This window comes from Dermacentor silvarum, chromosome 2, assembly GCF_013339745.2.
Source record: "Dermacentor silvarum isolate Dsil-2018 chromosome 2, BIME_Dsil_1.4, whole genome shotgun sequence".
Lineage (NCBI taxonomy): Eukaryota > Metazoa > Arthropoda > Arachnida > Ixodida > Ixodidae > Dermacentor > Dermacentor silvarum.
Window position 1 is genome coordinate 35,508,443 of NC_051155.1, and position 18,492 is coordinate 35,526,934.

The following is an 18,492-nucleotide window of genomic DNA, read 5'->3' on the forward strand; positions in this document are numbered from 1 at the left end:
CCTCGCGCACTGCTCACGCCACGGGCCACGCTCTCTCGAGCCACGCTTTTCGTGGCGCCACTGTCGACGCTCACCAATCCGTGTCGATGATGATGATGATGATGACGACCGTACATACCCACTCATAGGTATTGGCCAAGAGTCGGTGTCCTCTTCGCCACCGCACGGCACGCTGTCTTCTTATGTTTATGTTTGCCACTCCCGCGTGCAATAAATTATCACAGACCCCTTCCTGAGATGCCCCTCACGGGATATGCCTTCCGCGGATAGCAAGCTATCCTGGATGCCCACCACATGTTCGCGAAATTGCAGATGCGTTGCATGCTTCTTTTCATTTTGTTTTTAAAGCGCTAAAGTCGCAACAAGGATGCCAAGGACCAGAAAAAAGTATTTCAATTAGGACTTTATTGAAAGTTATTGTTCATCGACAACATTTGCCGCTCCACGTCACGTTTGGCCATCTTCGTGAAAACGCAAAATTGCATTTTGCAAAACTTCGGCTTCCCAGCACAAAAAAAACGTGACCTCTCGACAACCAATCAGAGTCAATATGACAGGTAATGGCGGCCGTGCAGCCACTATGCGTGTCCGGAAGAGAGCCTTAAGACGATGTTGAATTTCCTGGACGCGAAGAACCAGAAACGGCTTTCAAAATTGGCAGCAACAGCCCGTACAGCTTCCCGGGTCAGCGGTCTGTTTGAGAATCCTTTTCGATGGTAAAGTACCAATCTAAAAGCGCATGTTTTGTTTTCAGGGAGAAAGCGGCATCTGAACACCAACACAAACGGGGTCCGTCTTTCCACATGTTACTTTTTGGCGTGGCGTAGAGGTATAGGTACTGGCTTTGCAATCAGTACCCGAGAAGTTGAAATTATGGCAAGGCTAGTGGTTTGTTTTATAGTTTTTAGTGGCATGAGCATCGAGTGACACTCTTGTTTGTTGCGCAGCACTTCCCGTTCACCTCCTGAAACGACTCTGGACGAAATTCGAAATAAATTAGAAAATAATAAAAAAATACTACAGTACAATCTTCATGGGTTTCATTATCTATATGATATCAGAGCATACGTTTAGTTACAAGTTGAGTTACTGAGGTGTCCGGCATAACCAGAAATAATTATAAATTACTGCATACCGCACTCCAATGCACAGAACACCAACGCCGACATGCGAGTGCCACTAAGAGAGGTCTAAGCCAAAGATTATGGTAGCCTACCGTTTTTCATTTTCTTATTGTCCTTAAATTGGGGGTCTCGCTGCCTTTAATTAAAAGCAAAAGTTATAAACAGAAGTTAAGCAATCCGTGTTCTTTCGCTCTAAAGCTGCATTCCTGAGCAGTTCCCAGCAACTCCGAATTTGCTGCGCCAGTCAAGCGTTCCAGCATACATCGCGGCACTGGTCCTATAATCCGGCATGCCACTGGATCCCAGTAGCATTGAGTTTTGCTACAAGCAAGAACAAAGTTACTTAGCTAGTGTACTATCCATAGTTTTCATAATGTGGGAATTGTTTCTTGCTATGAGGTTTCTTATTGTACTTTCTTTAACCTTCGTTTTTATTTGTTCGATTAGGTTTCAGAATTGTTTAGTTTACTCGATAGGGTTATTGTTAACAATAAGCTTTTCTTTTGCTTTCTTCTTGCTTATTTTTCTTGATATCGTGTCGGGAATCCAAGGACTGTTTTCCCTAAAGTTTGAATGTTTATAATAAGGCTATTCGCTAGCGATTGTGTTATGTTTAAGGAAACTTATAGCGTAGACGATCAGGTGCTTCTAAATAATTGCACGAATAACGTTTATCAATGGTGCAACCAATGGGGTATGAAGCTAAACTCCGAAAAAACAGTGTACATGAATGTAACCAGAACGAAAAATTACTTCTCGTTTCCATATACGCTAACACCTCACCTACTCAAAGAAGTCAGCGACTTCTTTCTGGTGGAAGTGCTCTGCTGGAAGTTTCTGGTGGAAGTTTTCTGGTGGAAGTGCTGGGTACGGTCGATGTTAAGTTCTCCGTAGCGTGCCCCAGATCTTAGCCCGGCGAGCAGTTCGGCCGAGCTTACCCCTGTGCAGGTACGTACCACCCGACGTCTCCAGGGACTCCAGCCACAGCACGGTCTGCTACCCGAACGAAGTAGAATGACGAACCAACCACCTCCTGTCGCTACTGCAGCATCGCACGTGGTCGTCAATCAGACCCGGACGCCGAATCCGTTCGACAAGAGTGCTTCAGAGGGCGCCGACGACTGGCTTGACCATTTTGACCGGGTCGGCAACCTCAACGACTGGACCCATGAGTGTAAGCTACGCTACGTGTACTTCGCTCTTGAAGATTCCGCGATAACATAGTTTGAGAACCACGAGACGACACTGACGCCATAGGAAGAATTTCGTCGGCAGTTCCTCATTGCCTTCGCCAGGGCGGACAGGAAGGAGAGGGCGGAGTTAGCAATGGAGGCGAGAATTCAAAGCCCGAATGAGCAAGTGACGGCGTACGTACAAGACATGAATCGGCTCTTCAGACGTGCGGACCCGTTTATGACTGAAGCAGAGAAGGTTCACCACATACTTCGCGGCGTCAAAGAGGAAATATTTGCTGGCCTCATTCGAAATCCGCCGACGACACTTGCAGAGTTCCACGACGAAGCCACTACCATGGAAAAGGCCCTTCAACAGCGGGCCAGGAAATACAAGCGCGACGCCGTGATTTCAAGGGAGCTCTCTGCTGTTACCCTCGGCAACGACATCGGCGCCTTGTGAGAACACATCAGGGCTGTCATCAAGGAGGAACTGCAGAAGATGCAGACGACCCCTGCCTCTGTGGGACAACTTTCCATTGCGGAAACGGTGCGCGCGAAGCTCCGACATGTTCCTGGACAGTACGACGCACCACAGCAGGGAGCGCGTGCTGAAATGAGCTACGCTGAAGCAGTACGCCATCCACCACCCTCAAGTGTGTATAGCATGGTACACCGCACTCAGCAATTGGACGTACGCTTCAGGCCTCGCAGCCCATCGCACATCTCCGAAGCAAGAAATCGGAAGAGCGACGTTTGGCGCTCCTCACACTACAAGCCCTTTTGTTAACATTGTGGCGAAGCCGGGCACATCTACAGAAAGCGTCCTTATCGTCATGTGGGGCTGCGTGGATGGTCGCCGAATGCACCTCGTCCACGACCTGGTGAGTGGCCGCCGGAAATAGAGAGTTTCGTCACGAATCGTCGCAATGGTGATCAACGATGGCACGAGCCACGTTCGTCGTCTCCTGCTCGTTACAGGTCACCATCACCAAGCCAAGCCTTCTCTCGCGGCGCTCTCAGACGCCGCTCGCCTAGCCACGCTGGTCGGTTAAACTGAGTTCAGCGACCTCCGGAGGTGAGGCCGCTGACGTCGACTGTGCGCAAGATCCTCCTCTACGACGAAAACAGAACGACGCAGACGTACAGACGCAGCCAAACACCGTAAGAAAGGTTGTAACGTCGAACATTCTCGTCACCGTAGACGACGAACAAATTAATGGCGTTAATCGACACAGGAGCGGACACCTCAGTTATGAGCATGCACCTTGCCTGCAAGCTGAAGAAAGTTTCTGCCGAGTGGACTGGGTCGCAGATTCGCACTGCAGGAGGCCATCTGCTAACCCCGGTAGGAAGATGCATAGCGCGAGTGAGAATTCGTGGGTTTAACTACCTCAGAGATTTCTTTATCCTCCCAAGCTGTTCGAGGAAGCTAATTCTGGGAATGGACTTTCTGCAGGCTAATGGAGCCTTGATTAACTTACACAAGTCGCTGGTAACGCTTTCGACGGCGCTAAACTTAGCAGGGAGGAGCACTGACGGAACGTATGTCAACGCCTTGAGGATTGTCGACGAGAACATCACGGTGCCGACAAGGAGCAGCGTATTGACCCTCCTAACCTGCGACGCATTCGACGAATATGAGGGTATTGCCGAGGCATATATCCCGCCGTTGCTCGAAAGACTTATCGGCATCGCCCGGGGCCTTGTTCGAATACAGGATTTCTTGACGAACTTGTTCGCAAGATTTCTTGACGAACTTCAGCCATGAGTATCAGCACGTCCCTCAAGGTACAGCTGTAGCCTTTCTGAATGACACTGCTGACTCCTCCGACGTCGCCACGTTACAAGTGACTTCACCGGGTGCAACAACTCACGCCAGCCTGAGTACCCGCGTCCACATTAATGCTGACTTAGCCGATGTACAGAAGTATCAGCTGCTGGACCTAGTGACAGAATTCTCTGGCTGTTTTTCCACAGAATCTAAAGTCCAGCGCACCTCCATTACGCAACACCGGATAGTTACAGAGGAGTCGGCGCGGCCTGTTCGTCAGCATCCGTACCACGTGTCACCTATGGAGCGAGAGGCGATTAAGTGTCAAGTTCAAGAAATACTAAATGATGACGTCATCCAGCCATCGACAAGTCTGTGGGTGTCGCCTGTCGTACTAGTAAAAAAGAAAGACAACACACTCCGCTTGTGCGTTGACTACAGACGGCTTAACCGAGTCACCAAATGCGACGTTTACCCCCTGCCACGGATCGATGACGCCTTGGACCGTCTGCGTCATGCTAAGTTCTTTACTTCGTTAGACCTAAAGTCAGGGTACTGGCAAATCGAAGCGGACGAGCGTGACCGTAAAAAAAACCGCCTTCGTGACTTCCAACGGGCTCACGAAATTAAAGTCCTGCGTTTCGGTCTCTGTTCCGCTCCTGCTACGTTTCAACGAATGATGGACACTGTACTCGTCAGAATCAAATGACAGACGTGTCTAGTGTACCTAGACGATGTTGTTGTGCTTTCCCAGCACGTTCGATGAAAATCTCACCCGGCTACGAAGTGCCCTTACCGCAATACGCAAGGCAAACCTCACCTTCAAGCCTGAAAAATCTTACTTTAGCTTCCACGAACTCAAGTTTTTAGGCCACGTGGTCAGCTCCCAAGGAGTACGAACCGACCCAGAAAGGCTCGCTACCGTTGCCGAGTTTTCTCACCCTAAAGACAAGAAGGCTGTTCAGCGGTTCCTGCGCCTCTGCGCTTACTACCATCGTTTCGTTGAAGGCTTCTCAAGGATTGCTGAACCTCTCACGAGACTGACGCGACAAGATGTGCCCTTTGCGTGGACGAAAGACCAAGAGCAGGCCTTCACCGAATTGCGCAAACGCCTTCAATCCGCTCTAGTGCTGGCGCATTTTGATGACATCGCGGCGACTGAAATTCACACGACGCAAGCAACGTAGGACTCCGGGACATTCTGGTTCAATGGCAAGACGGCGCAGAACGTGCAATTGTGCGCGCCAGCCGTAATCTTACAAAAGCAGAAGCTAAATATTCAACCACCGAAAAAGAATGTTTAGCAGTCGTGTGGGCCATCATCAAGTGCCGACCTCTCTTATACGGCCGGCCATTTCGAGCGATCAGTGACCACCATTCGCTCTGCTGGCTTGACAATCTACGAGACCCGTCAGGTCGCCTCGCTCGTAGGAGCCTCCGCCTCCACGAATACGACATAACTGTTGTCTACAGATCGGGCCATAAGCATAGCGACGCTTACTGCTTGTCACATTCTCCTATTCCGTTGACATCCTCCGACTTGGAGTTAGATTTGCCGTTTCTTGGTGTCATCGACGTGGTGGGCATGGCTGACTATCAACGTGCAGACTCTGAACTGTTTCCAGTCATCCGATATCTCGAGGGAGCTGACGTTGTTGTCCCACGCCCACTTTCACGAGGATTGACATCGTGCTGCCTGCGGAACAATGTCCTGTACAAGAAAAAAATTTCGAGAACAGCCAAAAAACTTTCCTGGCGGCGCTGCACGAGGAAGTTGTACAGGCGTGTCACGACGAGCCCTGTGCCGGCCACTCAGGCCCCTTGAGGCGAGAACGACGAAGTTCGTGGTTGCGCTCGCGCTCGCCGAGGTCCAGCCATAGCTAAAGGCTGACGTGTTTTTTGCATATCTCTTGCTGGTCAACTATTCTACCTGTACTAGCTGGGTGACAATATAAGTACCTTGGCGTAACAATAACAAATAATCTCAGTTGCAATAACCACGTATCTAACATGTGCGCATCCGCCTTCCGTAAGTTATGCTTCCTCAGATATAAACTTCGACAAGCCCCTCCATCCGTCAAGCTGTTGGCCTATAATTCAATCATTAGACCTGCCCTCGAATGCGCATGTATTATTTGGGACCCACACACTACGAAAAAAATTGATGCTCAAGAAATGATTCAACGTAATTCCATTCGGTTTATCTTTTCTAAATACCGCATGACTAACTCCCCAACCTTTATGATACAACAAAATGATACCCAGGAAATTAAGCTACGTCGAAAAATTCTGAGACTAAACTTTTTTTTTCACTTGAAAAGCAACCATCTCGCATTAGACCCTGCTCCGTACATCCAACCTCTGATGTCACGCTGAATCGATAATACCATTTAGAACTCGTACTAACACATTCAAGTTTACATTTTTTCCACGAACGATTGCAGACAGGAACGCTTTGCCGCTATGTATGCTTCAGAACAGTGAATCATTCGATGCATTAACGTGATAATGCGAAGCGCTTGTCTTTTGTTTTCTTCTTGCGTTTTTTCCCCTTCGTTCTTCTCGTGAACCCCAGGACAGTTTTCCCTAAAGTTGCAATGTTTATAATTGTTTTCACGGCCATAAGATGCTCATTGATGTGTCATGGTAATGTTTATATTAATTTTTTCCTATCTTCATGGTCTGTGATCAATTCTGTTTGATGTTTTTACCAGTGCTTCCGTAAAACTTTTGATACATCTCTGCATGGGCCCTAGCTTGGGTCTGCAGTACTTTGTAAATAAAAGTAAATTTAGCCCATCGTTTCAGTTTATTCTTCTCTGATTACATAGTTGCGGAAACATCCGCCGCGTTAGATCAGTGGCTGCGACATTACGTTGCTGAGTATGAAGCCACAGCTGTATTTCCGGCTGCGTTAACCATTTCCGGCTGCGTTAACCACGGGGTGGGGGAGAGCTGGGAAGGGGTTGGCGGTGCAAATAATGTGATTCCCGTGCTTTGGGGGCGTCTTATTGGAGACTATCAAGCAACATTCCGCAGCCGACACTAGCCTCGTATACCGAGTAGAGCACTGCACGGGGCGATTTTTTCAGTCCAGGCCCGGCCCGGGCCCGTTTTTACGTTGGGCTGCCCGCCCGAGCCCGATCAAAACTTTTATGGCGAGACCGGGCCCGGCCCGGGCCCTGAAATAATCTACGTTACCCGCCCGGCCCGGCCCGCCACCCCTCTACCTTAGGCCCGAGCCCGGCCCGAGCCCGGCTCGAAACCGGCCCGAACCCGGCCCGAGACCGAAAAATACATGTTTATTCAGAGATGAGACGCCCGAGAATAACTCGCTGCACGTTACATGCGCACCACCAGAAAGCCCGAGCCCGGCCCGGGCCCACGTCAAAAACCCGAGCCCGGCCCGGGCCCGGGTCACAAAGCACACGCCGTGCCCGAGCCCGGCCCGAGCCCGTGAAAAAACTGCTCTACTCGGCCCGGCCCGGCCCACGGACCGGCCCGGGCCCGGGCTTTCGTGTAAGCCCGAGCCCGTGTACTGCTCTAATACCGAGTTAATTATACGCAGAACTGTTCATTCATTATGAAAAAAAGTTACTGTGTTTGTTTAGTACGCTAAGGCTCTGAGCGTCATCTTGGGCGATTCCTCACACGTGAAAAGGTTTGTGGACATGAACTAATTGCAGGATTGTTTTCCTCTTGTTTTAGAGTCAACCTGGCACTACGAAATTTCAAACCTTTCGCAGAAGCATTCAATTGTTCAGTGGGGTCATATATGAACCCTAACGACAACGAAAGGTGCATTTTATGGTGATAAATCTTGAGAAGAGATAACAATGGATGTTATGGAGCACGACCCCATTGAAAGATGGCTAATCCAAAGTATTTTATTTAACTTCGTACATTCACCTGGGCAATGTCGTTGTCATTATAGTTGGTTATGACGTCAATAAACTTAAGCTGTGACTGCATAATGTTGTTTGCTTTAAAAGTGTTCTTACTGTTATCAAAAGAACCTTCCGGAGTCACAGTATCACCGAAACCTATGAAAAACTATGAATACGAATTTTAGATTAAGAAACTATATTTTGAGTCTCTCGTGTTTTTTTTTACTATAATAACCCTGAGAAACTACAGGTTATATAGGGTGACCCTGCTAAATAAACCAAGCTTTAGAAAAGATGGATGAAATTGCGTGATCAAAAATGGCAAAATATTGTTCACGGTATATTTGAGAAGCCAACAGTAATTTTCCGAAGACATACGATTAGGTTGAAAAAAATTATTTCCTTTCTGCTTAATAACAATCCAGTTGACTCAACGTCAACTGGATTGTTATTAACCAATATCATTTCAGGAAGCTAGAATGAGTGGGAACAAATTATTGAACTAAACCATAATTCTTGCAGAACATTAAACTAAATCGGGAGAGCCCATCTCATGATGGCTGTCGACGGTAACGCGTTTAGCATTGAATCAAAATGGCTACACGTATTGCCACCGTCGATACGAGTTATGTATGAGGCATGTCCTGCATCGGGACTCCTCGTTCGTGCTTGCCTATGAACAGTCGGCGCCATCTAGCGGCACCGACGCAAAGTTTGCGCATGGCCTCCGAAATCGATGGCACGATGTTGTGTGCCAAGTCCAAGAAACGCGTCATGAAGCAACCAAGCTCCTCTCTCGCGTTTCTTTCTGGACACACTGCGCCTTCTTGCGTGGAACACGTTTAGTTAAAAGCGGGACGTACCCAGTGCATTTGTGAAGTAGCCTGCTAAGGCGTCGGGTTTTTGTACTGAACTCCTCATGGACAAGTCAAAGAAACCATCACCTCGTTGTCGTGGGGGACCAGGTCCCGAAGTTTTTCAACAAAATCGGTGGAGTTGCGCACTTGCGTGATGCCTTTTCCGACGAGAGGGGATAAAATTCTGTGCAGAAAGCCGGATAGCTTGAGCAGGGGGGGGGGGGGGGGACTGGTAAAGCCCACGATAGGCCGCAGAGGCATATCCGGTTCTGAATCTTCGGTAAGCCATAAATCCCTGGGGGCGCACCATTGTGACGAAGAAGCGAGTAATAGAGGCACTTGTGTTCAGGAAAAGCAAAGTGGAACACGTCGCTAGGTGTTTTTGCAGGTCATTCTGTAATTTCAAGGTGGGGTCCCGGGTGAGACGGACGTTAGTGTCCTGGTCTCGAAGCAGATTGAGCATTTTTCATTTCTAGACGGACGTATCCCGAAGAACTGTGATATTGCCCTTGATCTCATAGTTGTCACGAAGCCGTTTCAAGGCACTGCGCTCCTCAGCAGAAAGGGGTACGAATTTGCACGAAGCCTGAAGACCTCAATTCTAATGTGCAGGCAATCTGGGAGGACATTTAGCCGAATGGTTACCAGCCTGCTTTCGTGAATGCTGTGGCCCACCGTTTGCAACCTACAACTTCCCGCATTTCAGCTATATCGCGTGAAAACACTATATTATGGTTGTACTTCGTCCTGCAGGGAACATCGCATTAGACGACTCTTGCACAGGAGAGTGCTTAGTGCACTCGAGAGTACTTCTGCCGGTCTCGCGGATTATCGCTGCTTAAAGGCGATGATATGGCGCGTGATGGACGCTCGCACGCTATAGCTAAAAATCCGGGAAGCTGTACATGAACGCAAGCCGATACGTTCTGCACTGGCGGCTTGGTGATGATTACTATTATTTAATGGCATCTCCTTTAAAACGGGGCGGAGACAAATAATAAACTAGCCTCCTAGATTTAATCAGGTTTGCTATACATGTTTTATCTAGCATTTTTGTATACATTCATTAAGCTTTTTTTACTCGATGTCTACCTTGTACTGCTACCTATGACTGTAAGAGATCAAATCAGGTCATACCAATCTCTTCCCTGATTTTTTTTCCACCAATACTCTAAGTGTCCCTTGCTTATCTCGACTGCTGACCGGTTGACGCTTCCATCCACCTTAAATCCAAGCGCTTCTGGAAGGTGTACGTTACTTAAAAGGATACGGACACGAAATCTGAAAATTTTACGACAACGCTGAAAATGAATCCTCAGTGTGTGATTACACCGAAAAGAAGTAGTCACTTAGCTCATTTTTGAGCCGATGGCTTTATGTTTGGCATTTATGTGAGCACGCGCCTCGCCGCCCGACCCGCGGGAGTTGGAAGGCGTGACGTCACGACACCCTCGTCAGCTGGCGAGCAAGCCGACCGTGGTCATTCGAAGCACACCGTCGCCACCATCGCGAGCATGGATTCGACTTCTGGTGCCTCTACCAGCGATCAGTACACGTCTGAAGACGAGGGTCATTCCAACTTGGCAAGAAATATTTCCGCTTACGGTTACGAGCCTTCCGCGTCAAGCGACGAAGAAGAGCAGGCGGCCGTGGATGTGCCGGTCAGGTTTTCGCGAACCGTAGCTCGAAGATTTCTCTCTGCACCAGACACTTTTGCAAGAATTATTTCTCATTTCCTCTGTAAACCTGCTTTTAGTGCGATAGCAATTATATGGCCCCTTCAACTGGATTTCTGCCGTCGGCGTCACCGTGAGGTTCCGTATAAAGTCCAAGGGCAGTAGAATCGTTGCCGCGCGCCTCATTCCCCTGCGGGCTATCACGGAGAGCGAACTCACGGCAGAAAGCAAACGCGACCGTCGCGCGAAAGGCCGTGGGGGTGCGGGATGGAGGGAGGCGAACGCACGGCAGAAAGCAAACGCGACCGTCGCGCGAAAGGCCGTGGGGTTATGGGAGGGAGGGAGGCGGGGCGACGCTGTACTGCGGCACGAAATGCGCATCTTGCAACCGTGCGCAAGGGGAACTGGCCACTCAATCTCCCACGCGAAAGCGAGAAAGCGGGAAGGCAGCACGGGAACGAGGGAGGGGGGGCAGCTTCTAATCTGCCAACAACTAAGTTTCTACTTTGCCCGGCTGTGGCGGTCGCCCGCACCATCTCTCATCTCCACACGGCTCTGACCTTTGTATGCGCTGTGCATTCGCCGCTCAGTTTCCGTTGAAGCGATAGACCGCACGAACCTTCGCCCGCTGCGGCGGCTGCGCTAGCTGCCAGCATTTTGACAGTCGTTGTCTGCGGTTATCCAGTGTGATATATTCATGTTTGTATGTGCGCGCTGACCCCACGCTTGGTAATTCAGATAGTAAGCGAATGTGTCCAACTATATACAGCTGATAAAACTACTATCCCTACTCCGAATAGCTCTCTACTAATTTGTTATTGCAATTGATGCTGCGCCTTTCTGGCGAAACTGCGACATTTTTTCAAGAGCGCACGCAGGAGAGGGAGCTGCGGGCTAGGTCAGCACTGCGTGGATGACTGAATAGTAGTTTATGCCGTCGGCGTGAGCAACTGCTGTGAGGTATCAGTACCTCCGAGACTCTCACGTCCACTTCGCAAGCCGCCCGACAGATGGCCGCCCCTGCCTGGTGTTCTGCGCAGTTTTTTCTGTTTTAGCCTGTGGAGAAGCAGAGCTGTGTGTGTGTCTGATCACGTGAGTCGCGCTCGCTAGCCTTGTATTGTTTTCTATGCTTTGCCAACATTTTTAAAGACATTACTGCCTTCGTGCCCAGCCTCGGGCATCTCGCCCCACCCTCGCTCTCACACTGCTCATCAAGGCTGCAAGTGAACGAAAACTGTACCGACATATTTTCGCCTCGTCTTTTCAAACGCGCCGCTGATCATTTCTGCCTTGCGCTTTCGTGAGAAGACCGATGTTACAGCGTCAGGCTTTAGGCGTTCCATTTTGAGCGGCATGCCGAGGCTTTTCAGCAGAGCCGGGCTGGTCACATAATCATCGTCGATGAAGTGGTATGAGAATGAGCTATTTTTTTAAACGTCTCCAGGTTGGGCGTGATGGCTGACAGGCAGGTAGCCAAAGTTTAAGCACCTTCTCTTCTGTGGGAAACGTGTGCGACGGCGTGTCACGACCGACGATGCTGTTATTACAGCAATATCTGGGCATTTTCTTCCGCCGCTACAAACGCATCAATACCGAACGATGACCGTGGGAAGGCGCATGTAAGATGCACCACCTGCGTGGAGCGCCGACGGGGATAATGCTTCGGACGGACCACGTGCGATGATCGCCAAAAGGGGTTAAAGAAACGCTGCAAAGGACCGACACCCCCGGAAACATTGCGACGACTGAACCCGACCTTGGGCGTGCGCACGCGCGCGGGTGGGTGTTATGACGTCAAATTTCAGCTTATGCCGGCGGCCGCTTGGAGGCAAGGTGCTACAGAAAATCACAAAAAAACGGTGTTTCTCGTTTTTTTTTTTCAAAGCAGCTTGTTGTATTCGTGAACTTTTCCGGAACAAAAGTTCAACTTTTGTTCCGGCGCGAAAAACCACCCGCCAACTTTTGTGTCCGTATCCCTTTAAGGGTCTCACTGGGTGAATCCCTTCGCATTCCATTATGATGAGCTGAGTGGTTTCCAGATTTTTGATGCAGCATACACATGCCTCGTCTATTGCCGAATATTTGTTCCGGTATGTTTGGTCCTTGGTCATATACAAGGCACTGCCTTTTGTGTTATCGTACACTATTCCCCTTCTATTTTTTTCTCATTCTAGTAAATATTCCATGGTCCTTTTGATTTCCACGCTTTGCATCCAATTCACTGTCTCTAATTTCTCTCACTTCTTTCTGATCCCTCCTGGTTGCCTATTTACAGTTTGAATAATCCTGTACTTCATTGCCAACTTCCTTGACCTCTTCAAAAGAGGCCCAACCCATGTCACCTTGTACTGCCTCATTTGTGGTTTCACCGTGGGCTCCCAAAGCAACCGGCCTACTGATCTTTGGTTAACTTCCAACCCCGACAAAATATCCGATTTTAAGCATAGAATGGCGTTTGCAAGCGTTAGCGCTGGCGCCATTAATCCTTTCTAGATTGCACGCATCACCTCATAGTTATTGTGGGCCTAAAGTGTCGTGTGTTTCATTATTGCTGCTTTCCGCTTCCCCTTTATTTTCAGTTTATCTCGGTGCTTGAGTAAGTCTTTCCTTCGTTTACGCATACGCCGATGTACTTTATTTGCTTGAATATGGGTATGACTTGTTTTTAATTTGACACCACGTAATTACTCGTCTCTTCCATAAAGATCATAATTCCTGATTTCTCTGTGCTAAACTTAAGCCCCAGATTTGTCGCTGCGTTGCCACAGATATTCCCAAGTGTCTGTAAATCTCTTGGATTGTCCGCTAGTAGCACTATGTCATCCGCATGCATCAGTCCAGGGACCTTGTGTTCCACCATTAGTCCATTAGGCATGTAGGATAAATCGAACCCTATTTCGCTGTTTTCCAGTCGCCTTTCTATGCCTTAACATAAAGCGTGAACAACAATGGAGACGGAGGGCATCCTTGCTTCAGTTCTTGGTGAATTCCCCGCATTTTATTACCTTTTCAACCTTCCCATACAAGTTGTACTCGGTGAGTGAGTGGCATAGCTTTTTTTGATATCCGGCAACTGGGAGGCCCGGGCCTGGGGCCGCGTAGATGGCCACTGGGAGCTGTTGCTCCCGCACGGCATCCATGGCTCGCTGGACGGCCCAAAGTTGGTCTAGGAGTTCTGAGCTGAGTAGCGTGGCCGACCACCGTGCCCGTAGATTTTGCAGGGAGACTGCCATTTTTTCTTGATATATTTTACATCCCCGCAACATGTGTTGAAGGGTGGCGCTAGCAGACTTGCACAGCTTGCATATATCGCTGGCGTATATCTCGGGGTAGAAAGTCTTTAATTGCACGGGATTCACACAGGTTTCTGTTTGTAATCGCCTCCAAGCAACGGACTCAGTTCTGTTCAGTTTAGTGTGAGGCGGTGGAAGTTACACTGTCAATTTTTATGTTGTCGCAGTCAAAAATGGCAGTACGGGAAGGCATAGCTAGACGATGCGGTTTACCAAAAAAGCCTGAGGTAACCTGCATACGTCAGCTTCCCTCATACCTCTACGTTTCGTGGCTATCCTTTTGATGAGGCGAATGATCTGCTGGGCTGTGTTCTTTAGCCGGGCAATGGCCTCCGTGTTCTGCGTGTTGTGTTGGACTAGCATTCCGAGCACACGAATCGTTAGGACCGGCTGAACTGGCTTGCCTTTCATGTGCACTGTTACGTGAACATCATTCCTGTCGTCACGAGGCTTGTTCCACTTATCTCTGGTAATCAGTAGTTCATATTTCTGCGCCGAGCAAGTTAGTCCGTTACGCTGGACATCGGTTTGCACAGTGTCTGCCACTTCCTGCAATGTGGAGCATATGTCTCCATCCGAACCACTATTGGTCCAGATGGTAACATCATTCGCAGATACGGAGTTCGTAATATGGGGGATTTTGTTGAGTTGCGGTGGAAGCGTCCTCATAGTCATGTTAAAGAGAAAGGAGGAGAGGAAAGCGCTCTGGGGTGTGCCTCTGGTGCCAAGGCCAAAACGGGCGCTCCTAAGTCCCCATAAGTGGATCTGCGCTGTTATGTCCCTAAGAAAACTGGCGATGTAGTTGCAGGCCCGTACACCCAGACCCATTTCGGACAAACCTGTCAGTATAGAGGCATGGCACACGTTATCAAAGGCCTTACTGACATTCAGGCCCAATAAGGTACGGGTGGCTCTTACGGGTGCGGGGTGTAAGATGTCGTTTTGGATCTGCCACATGATATCTTGCTTGGATAGATTCGAACGACAGCCTGTCATGGTGTGCAGGAAAAGTTAACCGCGCTCCTCGATTTCGTTTAGTCTGCCTAAAATGACATGCTCCAGTACTTTGCCCAGGCAAGACGTGAGCGATATGGAACGCAGATTTTCGCAGGTCAATTTTTTGCCCGGCTTGCGAATGAAGATGACTTTTGCAAGTTTCCAACTCTCTGGAATAATGCCTTTGGCACAATAAGAGTTGAGAACTTTGGTAATTTCGAAAATGGAGTGGTCATCCAGATTTCACGGCATCTTATTAGTTTCCTTGTCCTCCCCGGCTGCTGCTGTCGTTTTAATGCGGAGTAAGACTTCTCTAACTTCCGCCTCTAGAATATCTCTATCTAACGTTTCATTTGCCTTTTCCGTGTACCCGGTAGGTAGGGGATATCTTTTTGGCAATTAAAATACCGATTTTTTAGTTCTTTAATCAAGTCCTCATCACCATTGGGAATGAATGAGTGATGTGATGTAAGTTATTCTGCGAGGTCGTCTTGCTGTCTTCCGGTCAAGCATATGTTTTAAGAGTGACCAAGTGTTTTTGCTTCCCAGCTGCCCATCTAGTCTATTGCATAGCTGATGGCAGTGCTCCTGACTTAGTTGCTGCGAGTTTTTTTTATGTCCCGTTGTAATTGAGCTATTCTCTTACGTAGGGTCCTGCTATGTTTCTGGTTTAGCCATCTTTTCTGAAGGCTACTCCGTGCTTCCCAGACGTGGATGAGTCTGGAGTCCGGTTTGGGGCCGTACCTCTGGTACCAGACCGGTTTGGGTCCTCCTCTGGTACCATTTCCGTAGTGTTACTTTCGGCATCCTTGACGAGGGTATGTACCACTCACCTAGGTCCTCAATGGGTGTATGCTCTATTTTTGTTCAGACGTCCCGGAAGGCGTACCACCTGGTGTGGCGCACCTTCCGTTTCGTCCTCTTGAATCCCCTACATGAGACCTCCGAGGAGATGGTGTAGTCGTCGCTACCGACAGTCAGGTCCAAGTTTTCCCATTTCGGATGGTCAGTGTTCTTAGCGAATGCTAGGTTCGGTGATGTATTCATAGAGACGCTATTACTCACAAGCGTGGGTGTGTCCGCATCGTTGAGAAGGGTGAAGCCTAGCTCCTGTGCAGTTTCTCAAGTTTTGGTGTCCTTCTTTTCACATTTAGGGTAGCCCCATGCCGAGTGATGGGCGTTTTAGTCGCCCAGGACTAGTAACGGCGCCTTCTGGGCGACATTTAGGGCCTTACCAAAAGTTTACGCCGTGGCCTGACTCTTATCTTTAGCAGGACTATAAATGTCTAGAACGCATAGTGGGCGGTCAGACCGTTTTTTTTTGTGGGGGGGGGAGGGGGGGTTAGATTTCTACCATTGTGTATGGTAGAGTAACATTTTCGAGTTCTAACTGATTAGCCGTGAGATTTCTATGTACCATCAGTGCCGTGACCGGGGTGGTTCCGGCCATGGTAATTTCGTTATAGGGTGTATAGCGGGAAATTTTGACGACAACCCCAGTCTCCTGGATAGCAATTACGTCTGGTCTAATTTGGGAATTTTGAATGGTGAACTCCAGGGCTCGGCGTTTTCGGCCAGAGCTCCTACAGTTCCATTGCCAAATCACTGTTACGTCTGCCATGATGGGCGCCTACGTGGTTCCACTCGTGCCGAACTAGCACTGTGCGACCTTATTGGGCCCCCTTCCAATCGTGGAGGGGTTCTGCTACGTGGTCGTGGACTCTCGGCCATCTGGGGTGGCAGGAAGGGTTCACCTGGAACCCCGTCTGCCTCCGGCATGCCTACCTTTTTCATGATTCTAAGAATATGGATACTGTGATGATGAGTCGTTTCCTGAATCTCTTTATGCCTTTTGGTCTGTTCTTCTGCAGCTCTAGACTGTTCCTGTGCTAGCTTTTCTATAGCTACTTCAATTATAGCGAGGCGATTTTCCGGCACTGTAGCATTCTTTTCAGTGACAACTGCTTGGCTCTCCGCGTTACGCTTAGCGGCGCATCCGTTATCCTCCTCCATGTTGTTACCCTGTTCATTATCGCGTCTAACAGCAGCCACGATTTCTCTTGCATTTTGAGTCGAAGGGACCTTGGGATTAGGCTTACTTTCTAATAATCGAATTTTGTTGTTGGCTTTAGGCATCACCTGCTGTAGACTATTTACCTGTTCTGCCAGCTCCCTTGTTAGGGGGTTTGGCGGTTGGGGCGTCTTGGCCTGGTGATCTGGTTTGTTGCCATTCCAGGTCACTTGCGTGCTCGGCCCGCTGTGTTGGACACCTCTGGGTCTGGACGACAATTTGCCCCGGCTCTGGCTCCGGCCTTGTAGAGGTGGGAAGGATTCCGAGCGATTCCGGAGAGTCGCCAGGATCCTTTGCCTGGAGTAGGATGATCTGGTCATGGTTTAGTTTTGCGCCTGGCTATTAAAGTTGGAAACCCGGCCATTGTTGGTCGGCTTGGGTCGGATCTACCGACATTTGCAGCTGCGGCTGCCCGTCGGGTGTTTCCACAGACAGACGACGCACGACGGGGTGCAGGTCAGCTTTTCCCTGTCCGGCGGTGGCGGGTGTTCCTCTCCGCATCTTCGGCACCTGGGGTCTTCTGGTCGTGGTTGTGGGCATACGTCGGCGCGGTGCCCCAACTTGTGACAGTTGAAGCACGCCTCCGGCCACTCTCAGAAGGGGTACACGTGCAAAGTGAAGCAAGAGTACTTGATTAGTGTTGGCAAGTCTTTTCCGGCGAAGGTGATCACCGAGTTTCTGGAGTTGCCTAGTCTTGCATTCACGATCGGTAGCTGTCGGTTTTTTCTCACCAGTTCACTTTGGATCGTTAGGTCCGTCTCGTCGGTGTAGGCTCTATAAACCACCCCTCGAACAGAGTCGTCAGGAGCGGGTACATACGCTACCACCGGCATGTCCATGTTGTATTTCTGCTTTGCACTTCCGTGATGGTCCTGTATGCGTCGGCCCGTTGTCGGTCCGGCGTGCTGGTGGTGATCGTATGCTTGATAGGGTGAACTCTCACCTGATCGGCTTGCTCGGCTTGTTTCACGTCGATTTTGCTGGTTGAGTGGATCGCGTCCAAGAGTGTGATGCGGCCAATATTGGCTAAGTCCACAGCACAATTGGGTCGAACCACAATCTTATAGTCGTCTCCGGGTAGCCGAGGCATGGGTCTGCGTCGTGGTAGACGCGGCGGGCGTGCCTTGCGCTTGGCCGGAGTGGTAGCACTTTCACTGTTTGCTCCTTCGACGTTCCTGGGAGGGACGGCTTTCTAGCGGCCGAAACGTTTTTGCAGGTCGAGCTGGTCGGACGAGCCTCCTGGGTGTTGCCACGTTGCATCGTTCAACTCCGCAGGGTCAATATCATTGCCTTCAACGGAGTATGCCATGTTTGTCTTCTAGGGCTGGGCTCGTTAGGCCTAACTGTCGCCTCCGGGCAGATGCAATGTCCGTAGTTGAGCTAGGCCTCAATAGACCCAGCGGCGGAACGGTGTGGTGCGCTTCAAAACGGCTAATTGCCAAGAAAGTCGTGCCTTGCCGGTTCCTCCGACGGTCCGTGCGGGTGGAGAGTGTCCTACCGAAGGTCCATAGCAGAATTGAAGCCTTACTTAGGCCACCTGCAGAAAAAAGTTCAAAAAAGTACGGAGCGCATGTGAAATGCGCCCGTACCCTCCTGAAGTTTCGGAATCGGTCCCACGCTAGAGAGGAAGGCGGGCGGAAGC

At 49.6% G+C, this 18,492-nt stretch overlaps 1 protein-coding gene across 4 annotated transcripts in view; it reads left to right on the forward strand.

Moving 5' to 3' along the window:
• Positions 1-18,492, forward strand: part of LOC125942970 (neprilysin-11-like) — a 633,184-nt gene that overhangs the window by 179,514 nt on the left and 435,178 nt on the right. Inside the window, exon 6 of one of the 4 annotated variants that reach the window (XM_049661264.1) lies at positions 7,779-8,147. The exons of the other annotated variants lie outside the window; for them this stretch is intronic. Within the exon in view, the coding sequence (XP_049517221.1) occupies positions 7,779-7,884 (106 nt within the window). The 3' untranslated portion in view covers positions 7,885-8,147. Of the gene's footprint in view, positions 1-7,778; positions 8,148-18,492 lie in introns of those variants that run through there. 4 annotated transcript variants of the gene reach the window in all.